An 18837-nucleotide genomic window follows, 5' to 3' on the forward strand; every position below is an offset into this window, starting at 1 on the left:
GTTATTTTACAAAACTACAGGGACTATTCATGCATTTTACTCTTAATTTAATAATTTATATTAAATAATAATTATCTACAATTAAGAAATTAAGATATAATTTCTAACCTAGTTATTAATATAAATAAATAATAAGATGTTTTATGAAACTTTATTTGTAATTTCTGAAATGTTTGAAACATATTAAATTTATGAGTAAACTGCCATTTTGGTCCCTATGGTTTGAGCACTTTTGCCATTTTGGTCTAAATCTCAAACTTTTTAAATCTGGGTCCCTGTGGTTTCACTTTTGTTGTCATTTTATTCCAAAATTCAAAAATCTCCTTTTTTGACTGTTGCAACCTGTCTATATTGTCTTTTTGTGCAGGGGCAATTTTGTCCATTTGATTCTAATTTAACATATTAATAATTAATAAACTAAATTAAATATATATAATTCCTTTATACCCATATTTAACCATCATCTTCCCCCCATTTAACCATCATCTTCCCCAAAAAAAACCCTAACCCACAAAATCAAAGCAAATCATCTTCCCCAAAAAAACCCTAATCCCACAACGAATCCCTGCAGCAAAACGGCTCTGATGAGTCTCACCCACAAAGTATGACGGCTGAACAGTTATCATATGGCAATGATGGGATCCTAAGATTAAATGGACGGATATGGGTTCCAATCTATGGAGAACTTCGGGATATTATCCTCCAAGAAGCCCATAGTTCCAAGTATTATGTTCACCCTGGTAGTGATAAGATGTACCAGGATTTAAAGGCAAATTACTGGTGGATAGGTTTGAAGAAATCTATAGCCACTTATGTGGCCAAATGTTTGACGTGCGCGCAAGTTAAAGCAGAACACCAGAAGCCGTCAGGTTTGCTACAACAGCCTGAACTTCCCACCTGGAAGTGGGAAATGGTAACTATGGATTTCATCACAAAGTTACCAAAGACAAAGTGGGGAAATGATACTATTTGGGTTATAGTCGACAGGTTGACCAAGTCAGCCCACTTCCTACCTATTAAGGAAACACACAGCTTAGCTAAGTTAGCTCAGCTATACGTGGACGAGATTGTATCTCTTCACGGAGTGTCAGTGTCTATTATCTCTGATAGGGATACAAGATACACATCTCACTTTTAGAAAAGCTTTCAGCAATCGTTGGGCACTCGATTAAACTTCAGCACTGCATATCATCCTCAGACGGATGGTCAAAGTGAGCGTACAATTCAAACACTGGAGGATATGCTAAGGGCTTGTGTTATTGATCTAGGTGGAAGTTGGGATGATCATCTTCCACTGATCGAATTTTCGTACAATAATAGTTATCATTTGAGTATTCAAGCTGCACCTTTTGAAGCTTTGTATGGGAGAAAATGCAGAACGCAAGTTTGTTGGGCGGAAGTTGGAGATGTCCAACTAACAGGACCTGATATAGTCCTGGAGACGACAGATAAGATTGTGCAGATTTGTGATCGTCTCAAAGCTGCCAGGGATAGGCAGAAAAGCTACGCAGATAAAAGGCGTAAACCTCTGAAATTCGAGGTAGGTGATAAAGTGTTACTTAAGGTATCACCCTGGAAAGGAGTAATGCATTTTGGCAAGAAAGGCAAGTTAAGCCCAAGATATATAGGACCATTCAAGATCATCGAATGTGTCGGAACAGTGGCTTACAAGTTAAACCTGCCCGAAGAGCTCAGTGGAATCCATAATGTGTTCCACATTTGCAACTTAAAGAAGTGTCTAGCTGATGAATTGTTAGCCATGTCACATAAGGATGTGCATATAGATGAGAGCTTAAAGTTTGTTGAAAAACCTTTGTCGATCGAGGATCGACAGGTTAAGAAGCTTCGAAGGAAGCACGTACCGATAGTGAAAGTTAAATGGGATGCCCGTAGAGGTCCAGAATACACGTGGGAGGTTGTGTCCACAATGAAACAGAAGTACCCTCATTTATTTCAGTAAATCTCGAGGTCGAGATTTATTTTAAGGGGGTGAGGATGTAACACCTTGCAAAAATCATGTCCAATATAATATCGACACGTGTCCTGGACTTTAAACGAGTAACGAATTGATTACGAGGGATTAAAGTTGACAAACAAAGAAAGTATGTGTGTAAAAGGATTCAAAGTGTCAACATTTGATAATCTTGCCTTTCAACAACCCTACACGATGTTTATACCCTTAAACAAATGAATTATGAATCATATGAAGCCGTTTGTGGAAGAAAGTGAAAGTTTACAAACCGCAAGGGTTAAATGTGTCAACATGTTTAAATTATACCTCTGAGTGACCTTTTAGCGAACCCGAAGCTTTGTAACGATTAATTATGCTCCCAAGAATAAGTAATAAAAATTTCATAAGGTTTCGACATCGTATGAGGAAAATGCGTTAACATTCGTAAATAAGGGGTTAAAAGCGTCAACCTTGAAATTCAGGACTTTCCGGTGATCTTATAACTAACCGGGAGCTTAACGGAGTTTGTTTATGACTTAGAGTCCTTAAAAGTCAAGTTTGGGGGTTAAAAGTGCAATAAAAACAAGTTAAAACAAGTTTATAAAGGACAAGGGACTGAAATGGCAATTTCTGAAACTTGTTGACCGGAGTAGACCCCTACGCGGGCCGCGTAGGCCCTCGGCCATGTTCTACGCGGGCCGCCTAAAATGCCCAGATGCTGAATTTTTGGATAGTTGCCTATTCCAGCCAGTTCCACCGCCTTAAAAGCCTGGTTTTCGAATTCAGGGACTGCTCCAATGGTTTTTCATGCATAGGGGACACCTGGGATGATCAGGAATCAACCTTAGATTTATGTGGAAGGATCTTGTGATGTTTGTTTGGCTATATAATGAACTCTTGTTTGCACCATTTTTGCATTCACTTGAAATTTGTTCACAACTCACTCTTGGGAGCCTCCTGGAGCTCAAGGTCATTCTCTAAGGATCATTACTCGTGCTAAGTACTTCAGTAAGCATCCTTAACCTCTCTAATTCAAGTTTTATTAGCTTAATGACCAAAAGTCAAAGCCGTCGTAATTAAGCTTTGACTTAGTGATTAATCACTAATGGTCCAGTCATTCTTCGAATTGAAAGTGGCTATGAGTTGGTAATTATGTAGGTAATAAACCCTTAAAAGGGCACCCTATGATTTCCATTCTAACTTGGTCAATTGTCGGGTCAAAGTTAATATTAAAAAGTCAACAGAAAGCTATTTTGCAAATAAATTCATAATTAGCAATGTAGAAGCTATGAAACCTGTTTTAACACTTATATAACTTGGTAATTAATGTAAGAACATGTCTAAGCATGTTCAATCCGACAATTTTGAGTTTAGGCTCGGTTCGGAACCGAAAGTCGCAAAAGTAGACTTTTGCTTTGACTTTCAGTTCTGACCCGATTTAGCTTAGTTTAGATATGCCTTAGAGTTCCATTAGGACCGGGTTATAGGTTAGTATAACCCTCTGAGGTTATACAACTTGGTTCCTAATTAATCCGATTCATTTGCATGTTTTCGTTAATTGCTTAAATGTTGACCATTATGCCCTTTTGACCTTAAAATGAGATTTTTGAAAATGTGAGAGAACAAAAACCTTTATTTCTGATTTATAAACATGTCCTAAAAATTTGACATCAGTTTGAGGTCTAAATTAGGAGTTATGCTCAATATCGTAATTAGAAAGCTTTTTATTAATTAAACGGCATTATTAGCATAAAGCCTATCTAAGCCCAAATTTTGACACCAAACTTTTTACCCACTGATGTAATATAATATGTTGGGATTTTTGAAGATTTTTATCTATTTTTAAACTAAACATAACACAGGGTTCTTGCTTTAATTCGGTAATTGTCGGTTATACCCTTTTTGCTAATAAAATGAGTTTTACATAACATTTTGATACCAAACCTTTTGCTACTGATTTTATATGTTAAATAAAATATTTTAAGTCTTCTGGACTGATAAAAATCTCAGCTTTCCTTAAATAACCCGAAAATCACTTAAAACCGACTTTTTACGCGTTTTAAACGCATAGTATGGATTAAAACTATTTTTGACATATAAGACTTAATACCTACTGGTGTTTTAAGTAAATTTTTATACTTTAACACTAAGCAAAAGTTTTGAACTCAGATTTCCAAATTTGACCTTTAAAGCTTATGTGAAATTACCAAAATGCCCCTACGGTATATAGTTTGGTTATAAATGATAAATTTCACATATATGCAATACCCTACTGATATGACAAGAAAAAATAAATATTTTTACTGGTCACTTTAGACCAGAACCTCATATCAATATTTAATCTCTTTTATAACCTTTAAAATGACCAAAATACCCCTACGGGGCTTAATTTGACTTTAAATCCGTTTTGGGCATAATGGAAGGTATCTTACTGATATCACAACATATTTAAGGCATATTAACTTAGGAAACCTGTTCATGACTCATTTGTTTACCCATTATGCATTTTTCGCGTTCGGTGCGGTTTATGTAACTAGTTTGCATAAATTAACCGAAACAGGTCAAAACTTATCATTTTTATCTCAAAATCCAGAATGTGTTTAGTTTACCCATATTATACAAGTCTTCAAACTTGTCGGGTCTAAATCACATTCTGTTCCGGTCTTCCCTTAATCTTGCGTTTTGAACCGTATACCTTTCTTTAAAACTAACCGGTCTAAGTTTAAACTTAAGTAAGACCCGTTAGGAATCTAATAGGTTATTAAAACCTTCGTTCCAGATTTAGGAGCCCAGTAAAAGATACTTTGCACTTGCTGATTGATATACATACTTGCTCAGGTAAATACTTATAACTTATTTTCCCTTATACGGGCTTGGGGTACGGTATATAAAATACTGCTTGGTCGGGTATTGAATTTTTAATCGTATGAAGGTTAAATCATTGAGATAACCCGTTTAATCTGTTTTGTTTATTTTAAGCCTTTGGCTGGATATCCTCGGCTCATTCATTGAAATGGCCACGACTTAAGCACGGGGTGTAGGCATACACCTGCCAGTGCGTATGTAAAATGATATACCTGCTTGTTCGAGAATAACTCGCCGTAGGTTATATTATGTGGTGTGTCTATTAATCTTTAACCCGGTATTCAACCCGGGCTACTGAACGTATAATAAACATATAATTCTTTTACAAGATTATTTTTAAATAATCATCCCAAGTTATAAAAGATTATTTGTGCCTTGCGCATTTCAAATCAATTTTCTTAAACACTTTTCAAAAAAGTCGGTTAATTGTATTTACCAGTGTAAACTGACGTATATTCCAAAAAGGCTAGAGTGCAGGTACTAGGCGGAATAGGCTGGCTACTCCTATCATCAATAAAGAGTCTTGCAAGCTTAGATGTTTATAAATCTGTTGAACAATGTTCCTTTTATCTCGATCCGCCTGTGGATCCCGTACAACCGTTTTTGTAATAATTGATATTACTTTCATTCGGTTTGTAATATATTTTACTTTAGACTTCTGCTGTGCATTAAACTGGGATAATTTGACTATGATGATATCAACTACGTCACGATACTCCCCACCAGGCCCACCGGTAATACGTGGAAATATCGGGGTGTGACACATGAACGGGTCAAATAACTAGTAAATAAATTTTAAGTCGAAAAAGTATATGTTAAGAATTTCCTAAGTCCGGATATTAGATTTTGAGTCCATATGTTAGAGGACCAAATTACGATCACATAGGAAGAAATGGATTGTAAAACGGATATGTAAAATGAAAGTTATGCACATTTTTGTGAAATATAGGATTGAGTACATAGAGCTGGGGATCTGCAGCTCAAAGAAAACAACATTCTGTCGAAAATGGCTTGTCGCGTCGCGCGACAGCCAAATGGAAAAGCAGTCGCGGCACGCGACTATGCTCGCGTCCGCGAAGGAATCGGCCAAGGCTCTCGCGGCCCGCGAGAGACCTTGCTGCTGGCAAATTGTTTGATTTTGTTTATTTTGGTCATGGAACTTGTTTTAAATGGTTTTCAAGGCCTCATAACTAATGTTTAAGTTGGTTTTGATTATAAGTGAATGTTATGCGTCTCCGGATAGTATAAGTATGGATTTACCTACGTGTTAGTGAAGGAAATCTATAGGCAAACGTGTCTAGGAATGAGTAAGTATGTTTATCAATATGTATAAAACTTATATTATGGAAAGTTGTGATATTGACATGTTAGTATAAGTATATGAGAATAAAAGTGGTAAGCAAGAGCTCGTAGTATGTATGCGTGTAGGAATGTACGCATGTATATAGGGTAGTACGTATGTAGGAATGTACGCATGTATGAATGTAAGTGGCTATGAATGTACGTAGGAATGGTTTCAATACGTTTGAGTATTGATGATTACTAATGATGTGCCTTGAGATTGGAATGTAATGCAGGTATGAGATCGTCGGGTTCATGAGGAATTGAAGCCGAACTTGGACAAGGAACTTATGAGGATAATCGAATGAATCCAAGTTTATATTGTAGAATGTTATATGATTTTCAATTATATAGAATAATGTTGTATGATGATGATAATGACTAACAGTTAAGTTGTATATGATGTCCACAGGAACCACATGGATTTTCTCTATAGCTAACGAAGATAAACAGGTGTAGATCGAGTCAAAGAGCAAGGATTGTACGGAAAGAACGGTCACAAAGCTTGAATTTATGTAACACTTTGAAGTGTTAATTAAACGTGAATGTCGTAAATTCCTTCTAGTAAATGTTTGACATTTTGTAATTGAGCTTTCACGTAAGTAATGTAACTAATAATGAAAGAAATTTTAAGGCTCGTATTTCCGTTGCGTCGTTCTAAGATTAAACGTATTAGGGTCTTACACATGTCTTCTTCTTTTTCTAGATAATCATGGCTAATGAATAGTGTCATGGTAAAAAAATTAATTTACTTTTTACCTAGCATAGTTAAATTATTTTGAGCTTTTTTTATTTACTCCCTCTTTGTTGTTAACATGATTTTCATTTTTTACCCAGCATAGTTAAATTATTTTGAGCTTTTTTTACCTACTCTCTTTTTTGTTGTTAACATGGTTTCATGCCATGTGTCTTCTTCTTTTTCTAGATCAAACACATTTCTCTATCATCTTTCTCATTAGTTCCAGAATGTTATTTTATCATAAAAAACCCACCACTTGCCCAACTCCTTCTGCTTTCTTGCAAAACATGGCTTCCGTAAGCCACTTCCTTCTTCAGAGGAAGTTCTTATTTCCGTAAAGCGTTGCATTTTCTTTTTATTACTGGAGCGTAAGCTACTCATAATTTATCTGCAAAAGTTTTAATTTTTTTGAAGTATAGGCCCTTAGAGAAGCTAAAGACAAGCTGGCGAAGCGTGGTGAAGATCTAACAAGGAGATTAGACTTTTAAAAGACATTTGATAGTACATCTTTTATATGTCCAATAGAGATGAACATGTTAATAGTAATAAAAAAAGTTATTTCTAAACGTTTTATGTTACCTACATGTCAATCTTGAATAAGGAAAGGGACAAGAAATCATAAAGTTGTGGAATGCTATCCGAGAAATGCAAGGAAAATTGGAAAAGGCACACAATCAAATTATTCATGAGAAAGAAGCAGCAAAGTCGTTACTGAACAAGCTCTGCGTAATCAAAGAAGTGCCAGTTATTGATAAAATGAAAGTGGAGTAGCTAGAAAATCGTAATCATGAACGGGAGGTATTGCCAAAATAATGAAGTTCCTATCAATTTGTTTCGGTAGTTTTGGTTTTGTGGCTAAATAATTGATTCCAAAATATACATATACTATATGTTTATTATGTGTAGATGAAATTGTAGAAATGAAGAAGATTGTTGAGTTGGAAGAATTACATGTTAATACCTAGGGGGACTTCATGAGATCATTAAAAGATAGCTAAAGGGCCTTAATACAAACACACACACATATAAATTGGTCGGTGGTGTACGGACAATGGTGGTGGCGGTTAGGGATGAGCTTTTTTTTCCCCAAATACCCGTACTCGTACCTGTACTGTACCATACCTGTACCCGTACCAATTTTAGGTATTTGGTACATATATCGGTACTCAGTTTTTATAGACCTTTAAAAGTTTTTTTTATATTATGTTTTATTTCGTGTTATGGTATTTATAGTACTTATATTGATTTACCTATACGGTACCCGTATCATATTGGTACTCGTACCAATTCTACATATTTGGCACTCATACTATATTGGTACTCATGTCAATTTTACCTATTTAGTACCCCGTACAAGTGCTTAAAAACTATATAAAAACAAAATGGTACCAAAGCGGGTACTGTATCGAAAATACCCGTACCCGTACGGTACCTATATATTTGGTATGGTATTTGTTACCCAGTTTTGTTCAAATTCGGCGGTACGGGTACGATACCAATCCCATCCCTAGTGGCGGCGGTGGTGGGAGGTGGACGTGGATGATGGGTGGTGGTGGTGGACGGGGGTTGTGGACGGTGGTGATGGTGATGGACGGTGGTGGTGTTTAATCCTCTGCAGACCTTAGAAGATCTTAAAAGTGGTTGGTCCATTTCTGCACCAACAAGAGCTCGCAAAAATGTTTTTTAATGAAACATCTTTAAAAAAGCAAACAGTTTGTAGATGACAATGTCTGCGTGGAACAGACAGAAGAGCCTATGCATATATTTTTTTTAGAAAAACAAACACCATCTTAAAGTAAGATGTAGACAAAAACTAATGATTATTTAAGAACACACTAACATTGAAAAACCTAATTAGTGTATAGGAAAACAAAGACTCAACCGAAAATATAACTCAAGACAAATGTTTGACTCTCTTTTTTAATCTTTATGATTAAGAAAGAAATTGTATCTTTAAGATTTAAAAATTAGCATTTAGGAGAGATACACAGTGTTTTGACGTGTATACGGTCAACACTGCGCATGAGATAATAAGAATTCGTGCATTAATTGTAATAAATATGTTTAGAATACTTATGTATTATTGAAAAAGTATGTTTATAAGTTACAGTAACTTTCGGGTTATTGAAACGGCAAGAATCAGCAAGCAGATCTACTTACGCGATTTCAACACGTAGCGCGCGTGTGCGCGACATTTAATGCCATATCAGCAAAATACTAATATTTTGAGCATAAAAATAATTATTTTAATTTATAAACTAATTTGTATTGAAATTTATGCGAGAAAACAGAATTCTGACGCAAGAACAAGCTGAAACAGAGTTGTGTGCAGACAATGGTGGGCTGAAGGATGGGCTTGGCTGATGGGCTTCAAAGTTCAAACTCACTTCACCAAACCTTAGGTATATAAACCCTTATATACCTCCACATCTTTCATTATTCACAAACACTTTATCTCTCTGCCTCCTTTCTCTCTAACCTCTCTCTACATTCTCTCTCTAGAACACAAGACCATCGACAAGAATCCAGCCACCACACGGCGGAGTCGTGGTGGCGGCGGCAGCCGACCACGGCGGCACATGCCGGCGGCGGTTTTCCGGCTTTTGGTGATCGTTTTCCGGCCAAAGGTACATTTTTTTTACTAATTTTGACGTTCCAAACACCATGGTGAGGTGCATTTTCTCTAATTCAGAGCGGTTTGAGCCGTAGAGAATCTCTGAAGAGAATCCGGCCAAATTCTGTCAAGTTTGTTTTCAAGTTTTCTCTTCATGCATGTCAAGATCTTGCTTTGAAGGATGTTGGTATTGCTTATCCAAACTATGTCAAGATCTTGCTTTTAAGAGCCTCCAACTTATTTATAGTTAACTTCAACATGTACATCATACCATAATATATGGTAAATCATACCGAAGCGATTCGAAATGAGCCCACCCCCGCTCGTACCGAATTTTAGAGACCTAGCGAATTACGACCCCGTTTCACGTTCCCATACCGAAGCGTACAACAAACCATGTGACTATAGTCCACGTTATTTGTATGTTAATTTCCATGATATCGAAAGTCACTAAAAGGTTTAGACCTAAAAATCTAGGGTTCCAAACACCAACGCATGCTTAAAATTATTTATTTGATGCTACTGAGTGAGAAGTCATTACACCCACCCCACAACCATAGCAACACAGGCTCACTCAATATATTTATAAACTCATAAATTACAAATTCACAATCCTAAATTCGTAAAGTTATGCCCTAATAGCAGCAAAAAAAAAAAAAAAAAAAAAACCTACAAAATAAGGGTGTTTACAGAATGACGATTAAAGTTAGGGTTTACGAGAATTGGATCAAAGCCAATCCGCCAGAGATCAGAAGTAGTTGTCGGTCGTAATTCAGTCAAAGGAGCGCAGGTGGCAGGTTGATTGACTTGCAATTCAGAGAATCGGAGCCAGGAGAGACGGATTTATTACCAATTGATTTAATAACTTGTGCCGCATATCATAGAAACCCCATGGTTTTTATTATGGACATATGGTTTGTAAAGGTGTTTAGAGTCCGGTTTTGACGGTTTTTATAATCGAAACCCCAACCATTGAAATTTAGAGCCGGGCTATTATTAACGCTTTTGTTTCATGGTTTGGAATGTTCTTATAAGCATCATGTTATCCAGGTCAAGATACGTTCACGTTGTTGTTTGAGCTCCACAGGTTGTGTAATACGTGGGCTATTATGGTATTTTCAATGTTACTTATTCGCATATGCCGATTTTTGTGATAATTTGATGTTAGTTGTATGAATTGTCATACGGTAATAAAAATACACAAACTATACAAAGTTTTTTGGGTTATTGGATTTTAATAATCCCAAGTTTCATTGGTTGGCCGATAATAATCCCAACTTCAAAAATTGCCTACAACAGTCCCAACTTGTAAGATTTTGGCCACCAATGATCCTTGTCTAACTGGGTTAGTTAAATGTGACGTGACAGGTGACGTGGCAGGTGACATGTTTAAAAACTAAAATGTGGATGCTGACATGTATCATATCTGTCACTGGAAGAAGAAGGGGCGCCAGATTCCACAGCTCCGGTTGCCGGAAACAGTGACCGAGAGGGAAGGAGAGGAAGGTGTGCGGCTGGTTTATCAGCGTAGGGTTTTTAAACAGTGACAGATATGATACACGTCAACATCCACATTTTAGTTTTTAAACGCGTCACCTGCCATGTCACCTGCCACGTCACATTTAACTAACCCAGTTAGACAAGTATCATTGGTACCAAAATCTTACAAGTTGGGTCTGTTGTAGGCAATTTTTAAAGTTAGGATTATTATCGGCCAACCAGTGAAACTTGGGATTATTAAAATCCAATAACCCAAGTTTTTTTTTATATATTATACAATTATATTGTGTTTATTATACAACTCCGTATAATACACGGGTCTATAACAAAGTGATATACAAAAAGTTATGTATGTGTATCTAAACGAGGTTAGAAACAATGCATTGGTGACTAAAGTGAATACTAAATAACTAGTAATGAACATTCTTAAGAACTATAAAATGATATTTTTTAGAATCAAATTTAGAACTTCGTTATATATTTTTGAAAGTGATTTGAATCCTATTTTTTCAACCAACTTTTTAAATGATGAAATAGAATATGAAGAGGATGAAATAAAAGAAGCGTTAAAAGGTCTTTGGGCTCATATAATTGTGAAATATGGCGCAACCAATTACTTATATAGTGGATATAGATAATATTAAGAATATATAAATAAAGTAATATATTAAACATTAAACACTATAAATAAGCAATATGTTGTAAGTTGGGCTTTGAGAGTCTTTAAAAAAAAATAGAAATTTTCCTTTATAACCCTAAAGTTCTAATGTTTGACAATGTAAGTTTCAACTTTTAATCTTTGTTTACTTTTTAACCCTAAAGTTTTAATCTTTGATAATTTATCATAAAATTTTAATCTTTGCCAACGTAAGTTTAAAATTTTTAATCTTTCTTTCCTTTCTAATCCTAAAGTTTTAATCTTTGACAATTTAAGTTTAAAGTTTTAATCTTTGGTAATTTAACCCCTTTGATTAATTTGATTTTTTACTTCTAATTCAAACGTTTCCATCTTTTATGATTTAACCACTTTGATTTTTTTTACTTATATGTTGTAATCTTGGCTTGGGGGTTTTTCAAAGAAAAAATAGTTATGCATATGGTTGTTATAACCTTGGCTTTGGGTTTTTTTTTTTAAAAAATGATTTTTTTACTTTTCACCCAAAAGTATTTCATAAATTACTTTTAACCCAAAACTATTTGTTTTTTTTTTTTACTTTTAACACAAAACTTTTTATCTTTTTCAATCTATCCTCACAACTTTTTTACTGTCAACTTTGGTCCTTTATAGTTTTCATTTTCCGCTTTATGCTTCGTTCTGAATTCTGTGACTTAAAACATCGCAACGTGCGTCTATGGTTTAGCATTTTTCACGTTTCGTTCTAAACTTTGAGAGTTAACACGACGCAACGTGCGTGTGTGGGTGAACGTTTTTACATCGTCCATTTTTTCCGGTTTGACAGGTTCAACATAATGTGCGCGTTCTAAATCGACTTAGTTATAACTAAAGAATCCCCGCCGCATTGCGGCAGGTCGTAATTCTAGTTATTAATAAATAACAAATGAGCCGGGCTTGAACTTGAAAGCTAAAGTAGGGTTTGAGGAGTGTAACATTTTTATTAACGATCCCACTATCCATGTCAATCTGCATCTGAAACATCTCGTTCACATTCAATGGAAATTCTTTCTACATTTCACCAAATTACAAAATCAAAGTATAGTAACGCAACTCTGAACTCAGAGATTCTTTTGTGCATGATTAATCAAACAACTAGTATCTAATGCCCATGACTAATATTAATAAAAATAAATATCCATTGTCACAATAATCAAAGGAACAAATTTGATATTTACCCCGAACCATACGAAGAAATAAGCGTATTGAGTGTGTGACATCGCAACAGTGAAAAATGGAAGAAACAAGCATAATTCTTCAATTCTTCAAATTTGGAGATGGTGTGGAAAATGGATCACACCTAAGAGCATTCACATCCAATCCATCAAAACTTGTGAGGGTGAGTTTTTATATTGTAAAGGGTATAAAAAGTGGTTGTGAGTGGAGGAGAGAGAAAATGTTACTGTTCATCTGTATATTTGGGGGGACACTGTTCACCCAGTATAATTTTTTTAATATATATTGAAAGTGGTTGTGAGTGAAGGAAAAAGAAAAATGTGATGATAATATTATTTAATTGAAATGGAGAGAGAAAAAGTATCTGTTTTTAGTGGAAATATATTGATATAGGAGTTGTTTTTTAGTGGAATGTATGTATAATTTGATGGATTGGATGAGAATGCTCTAAAGGGTGAGGCCGCAATAATGAGGGTAGGTCCCGGTGGTGAGGAGAGATTACAAAATAGATATCGTTAGTGACTTAGTTTAATGTATATTAGACCATGTGTAGTGGTAACAACTTATAATGCCCCCACCATGGGGCATTATCCGACACGTGGCATCTTAGTCAGCGTTGGGGCATTATAGCAAAAGTGGCGTAGTGGGGCATTATGCCAATAACCCCATTCAATCATTTAAAAAAAAAAAAAAGAAACAAAGGTGATTGGCTGGTCAAAGGGTTGAAGATTAAAAAAAAAAAAATGAAAGAAAAGGCCCCTTACTTGGACCAATCTCATTGGCCACCTGCATGTTCAATTTCATCCCTTCGGCGTTTTATTAAACACGCCTACATGCAAGATTCCAAATTATAACGCCCAAAAACGCTTGATGTAATGGGGGGAGGGGCGTTTCCGGGCGTTTTTTTTTCATTTTTTTTTTAAAAAAAACGCCCCACTACGGGTGCTCTTACTGTATGGGTTATAGTTCTTACCGCTCACTGATCATTAGCTCAGACATACATTTTTGAGAGATCGCAGAATAGATATCGTTAATGACTTAGTTTAATGTATATTTATTTTTGTGTTATAGTTCTTACCGCTCACTTCTTTTCCTGTACCTTGGGTTATAGGGCATTGGGGAAGATATGGAAGAATGTAACTTTTGGTGCTTGAGAGTTTAAACGGACATCTAAAGTTGATAAATGTAACCAGGTTTATTTTGTAAATTCTTTTATATATTGTAAGGATTTAAGCATTTATGGATTGAGTTTTAGTTTTATGATGTTAGAAAACCTCTTGCATCTTCATCTTTTAAGAAATGCAGGTTTGAAAAACATACACAAGTACCAGACACCATCAATTAATAATAAACAATGATAATTTTATTTACAATGATCACACACCAATCTCAACAATCTTCATGTATTCACAATCAATAAACAAAAATCAATGATAATTGAGAAAGAAAACAAATAAAACCAACCAGCTGTTCTTTATACACTTATCAAACAGCTGAATCTCCTTCCCAAACATTAAAACAAAAGAATTATTTCACAAAGCACACACATCAAATTGGAGATAGAAATAATAAATAAATCTCAATCTCGATGAACCTTATTTTGCAGCCCGAAAGAGTTGACTTCCAAGGGTCACAACCGGGGTTCCTTCCCCCATGATTGTTGTCAAGCTCATTTCTTTTTCAAGTATTCGATCCAGCTCGGTTACCACATAACTCATTGCAGGCCTTCTCTCGCTTGAAACTTCGACACACCCGATTATCAAGTGGATATATTCTTCCATACCTTCCGTTGTGAAGCTGTTCCCGATTCGTGGATCAATGATACCGGAGATAGTTCCTGCTTCTTGATGACTATGCACCCATTCAACAAGATTTTGGTTGGAGTTTGAAGATAGTAATTCCGCTGCTTCTTGTCCACTTACCAACTCGAGCAGGAATACACCAAAGCTGTAAATGTCACTTTTTTCAGAGAAGCGCTTGAATTCACGTACCCTGTAAAAAATTACGGGTTCAGAATAATATTCGAGAAAAAAAAAAGTGAATAAGAAAAAAATAGTAAATTGCCATTTTCATCCCTGAGGTTTGGCCAGTTTTTCAACTTTCGACCAGAGGTTTGTTTTTCCGCATCTGGATCCAAAAGGTTTGAAATCTTGCCCTTTTCATCTGGCTCGTTAACTTCATCCATTTTTCTTCGTAAAATCAGGGGTATTTTCGTCTTTTTTGTTAGCTTAAAAGGTAATTCGGTCTTTTTCACTTTATGTAAAAAGACCGAACAGCCCTGAAAAAGACTGAATTGCCCTTTAAGTTAACAAAAACGACAAAAATACCCCTGATTCAACGGAGAAAAATGGATGAAGTTAACGAGCCGAATGAAAATGGCAAGATTTCAAACCTTTTAGATCCAGATGCGGAAAAACACCTTTGGACGAAAGTCGCAAAACTGGCCAAACCTCGGGACGAAATTGGCAATTTACTCAATAAAAAACCATGGAAAGGGTATAACTCTGGAGCAAGGAATATCTCATCAATTCTAGCTTGAGAAGACGGGCCCGCTGAGTCAACTCGGCCCAAGAAATTTCGGACACCTGCATCTGCAACTTTGGCTATAAAGTTCTCATCTACAAGAACATTTGCTGTTTTGAAATCCTTGTGAGCCAAACGTGGGCTTAATGAGTGAAGGTGAGCCAAACCTGAACATTAGGGGATATGAATGAGAGTTACGTGCGTTATGCGTAAAAAGCGTTTTTTCGAAAATTTGTATTATAAATTTAAGTAGCTCAACTTTTTCCACAAGCAACTTGCGAAAGAGTTGCGGTTTATCTTAAAAAGACGAACTAATACCAGGAAAGCCAAAAATGCTCACTGATTTTGCAGAGGATCACCTTTAGCCGCCCCAAGAGCTATTGAAAGTCTATGCTTGAATTCAAGTTTTTCTTTCGTAACCTGACCGGCTCCTGCAGGTTCAAATCATGAAACATCATACACTAAACACACAAATATTCATATTCATAATTTAGGCAGCAAAAACGGTTAGCAGATAGATAATTACCGTACAAGTGGATTGAAACACTTCCGTTGGGTACATACTCGTATACAAGGATCTGTTGACCACTTGCCTGACAGTAACCTAAAAGCGTCACAATATTCCGGTGCTGAATAGATGCCAGATACCTCGCCTGTATATAAATACCATACCCTTAAAATATATAATTTAGTGTAATAGTACCAATTTAAAAAAAAAAAACAATATTAAAATGCACGTATGCATGATTACCTCTTGTATGAACTCTTGAGTAGGGGGAGCTAGTCTTCTTTTTATCGCTACAAGCATACCATCATGAAGCAAGCCCTTGTACACCTCACCGAATTTTCCTTCACCGATCAAACTTTTGTCACTAAAATTTTTTGTAGCTAAAGACAATTCATCAATTTCAAACCGTCGGGTTTCTCGGATGACTAGTTGAACCGCCTGAGATCTTCCAACTGAATTTGATCATGTTATTATCAGTACCAACTAATAATATTAAATATATATAATGTTATCGCTCACCTTGAGATGGATCAGAAGAGTCGGTTTCTGAAGTTCGGGACACGCTTCTGTTATTACAAAAGAAGAACCATGTAACTAAAATCACAAACCCAAGTAAGACCATAGCTCCTGCAGCACCTCCCACTATTGCTGCAAGAGTTCTTGACATTTGGTATGAGGACTTACTTCACATGTCTATAACATAGCAAAAAGGAAAATCGATGTAAAAATGAGTAATAGTATCGGTGGCTTATATATTTGATGCGAGAATGAGTAACACAATGACCTAACTGTCTAAGGTAATTCATCATGATGAGTGACAACTAGATGTGTAAACTGTAAAGTACATTGCAAATATATGGCGTTCTTTTGTCATGCAAATAAAGAATATTTTCATATAACTAACTATATGGGGAAAACAATACCCAAACAGGTCAATTCGATAACAGAGTTAGAATAAGAATAGCTTAGCAGTATCCCTAAAAGATTTGTAAAGTGGAAAAGTCGAAAATTCTGTTATGCAAAAGCTACTAGAAGCTCAAGACGATTAAATGAAGCGGCTAGATTATGTGCATTTCGTCGAAAATCACTCAAGGAGGGGTAATGCCGTAATCTTTTAGCATATGCTGCTCGTCATCACGCTGCAAAGGTGCGCATTTCCTTTATTTCGTTTTCTTTCTATTCCAGGAAGCAGTTATATTTTCTTTCACAAGGGAGTCAAGTTCTTGAACAAGTTGACTGCCAACTCAGCGATGCGCAGTTGGGGGGGGGGGGGGTGAAGGCATAAGTAGCTATGCCAGCACTGATGATGGAGCCTGAGTTTTAACTGCAATCAAATGATTCAAATCCAATGGAAGTAATCTTGTAGTTTGTGAATGAGATGTTGGGTCATATTTATATTTTATACACACTTTTAATATTTTTATCACTTGCGTTTTCGAGTTATCTGTTAATCAAACAGTAAGAGTCATGCATGCATACTTTTCGGAGCTGATATAAATGACAGTAGCTTTAAATTAAGAAATTTTCATATCCTCAAAAGATCCGACCGGTTTCCTTTATATAAGCTCTTAAATTTAGCATATTTACACCCCTATTTACCATTCTCAATATCTAAATTCCAACAATTATTTCCCAACTTTCTTATATAGAAGTAGCAAACCACATTATCCATCAAACATCAAAAGTACATCAGAATTAATCCAATATATTCAAAAAATTATAAAATCCTACCTCAGGCACAGAGATTAATATACTAATTTAGATCTACTTCTTTGATAAAAACAAGTACAATACATATTTTAATGGTTAGGTTACTCAATAAATCAAAGAATACTATTGAACAATATAATGAAAACAGCATTAAACAATAAAAAAAAGAGGAATAAACCAATAATCAAATTAAATTATTAAACAACTACAACAACAATCAGCAATTACAGGATTCAGACACTAATCAACAATCAAATACAAACTCCATTGTTCGATTAATCAGCAAATCTCACAATCTAATGAGAATCAAAACCTAGAAAGTAAAATAAGATTAGGCATTAACAGTTACACAGAAATTAGTACTTACAGCTTAGAAAAAAGAAGCTCATTATTCTGTGGATTGATTAACAATGGTGATCCAGAGGTTTTTATTCTGTTCGATCCTTTATGATTCTGTTTGTTCTACCCTCTGCTGTCATGAACAAAACAACCTCTCTTTTGCTTATCATACTCCTATTTTCGTCTTTTTGTTTGTGCTAAAGCGTAACATATTCCTCTCACTTTGTCTCTCTTGTCATTTTAGCCCCCCCAATTCTTTATCCTTGCACACTTGCCGCCGTCTTGTCAGTCCACTGGCCAGGTCGGTTTTAAAAGCGGTTTTAAAAGTCGAATAACGTCATGGATTGTTTAAAAGTAATATGTACATTGTACATGTGTAACCAATTTCAAATAAAGTGTTGTTGTGAATTTACGATGGTATAAAGATATGAAGTTTGAGGTATTTAATTAACTGGTAACTGGAAATATGAAAGATAAAAATTAGAAAAATTGGAAATTCAGTCCGATCGTTGATTTGGTTTGTTGATTCTTCCAGCTAGCGCCGTAATTACTGGGTTGTTTAAAAATGTGCAGCCTAACTAGTTGTGTAGGTGGTTCCATGTTCGACCGGTCTGGTTTTAATTCTGATAGCATTACATTTTAATTGTATAAAAATCAATATTAGCTTAAGAGATTAAAAAAACATTTAATTTTCTATTTGAGATATTTATTTATTTTTATTTTGATAATTAATAATGTATCAAAATTTTAATTGTATAAAAATCAATATTAACTTAAGAGATTAAAAAAACACTTACTTTTCTATTTGAGATATTTATTTATTTTTATTTTAATAATTAATTGTATCAAATTTATATCTTTGTCGGTTTAAGGTATTTTTTACCGAAATGATATTTTT

General features: G+C 35.3%; 1 protein-coding gene across 1 annotated transcript; it reads right to left on the reverse strand.

Annotated features, from left to right (window-relative positions):
* Positions 1–14200: 14200 nt before the first annotated feature.
* Positions 14201–18123, reverse strand: LOC110878468 (proline-rich receptor-like protein kinase PERK3). The gene is made up of 7 exons (XM_022126771.2): positions 17968–18123; positions 16410–16583; positions 16134–16342; positions 15909–16035; positions 15742–15813; positions 15363–15549; positions 14201–14851 (listed from the first exon to the last, which is right to left on the reverse strand). Exons 2-7 carry the CDS (start codon positions 16555–16557, stop codon positions 14455–14457), a joined length of 1140 nt encoding a protein of 379 aa, XP_021982463.1. The 5' UTR covers positions 16558–16583; positions 17968–18123; the 3' UTR covers positions 14201–14454.
* Between the last annotated feature and the right edge of the window lie 714 nt (positions 18124–18837).

The sequence above is a fragment of the Helianthus annuus genome, chromosome 9, assembly GCF_002127325.2.
Source record: "Helianthus annuus cultivar XRQ/B chromosome 9, HanXRQr2.0-SUNRISE, whole genome shotgun sequence".
NCBI lineage: Eukaryota > Viridiplantae > Streptophyta > Magnoliopsida > Asterales > Asteraceae > Helianthus > Helianthus annuus.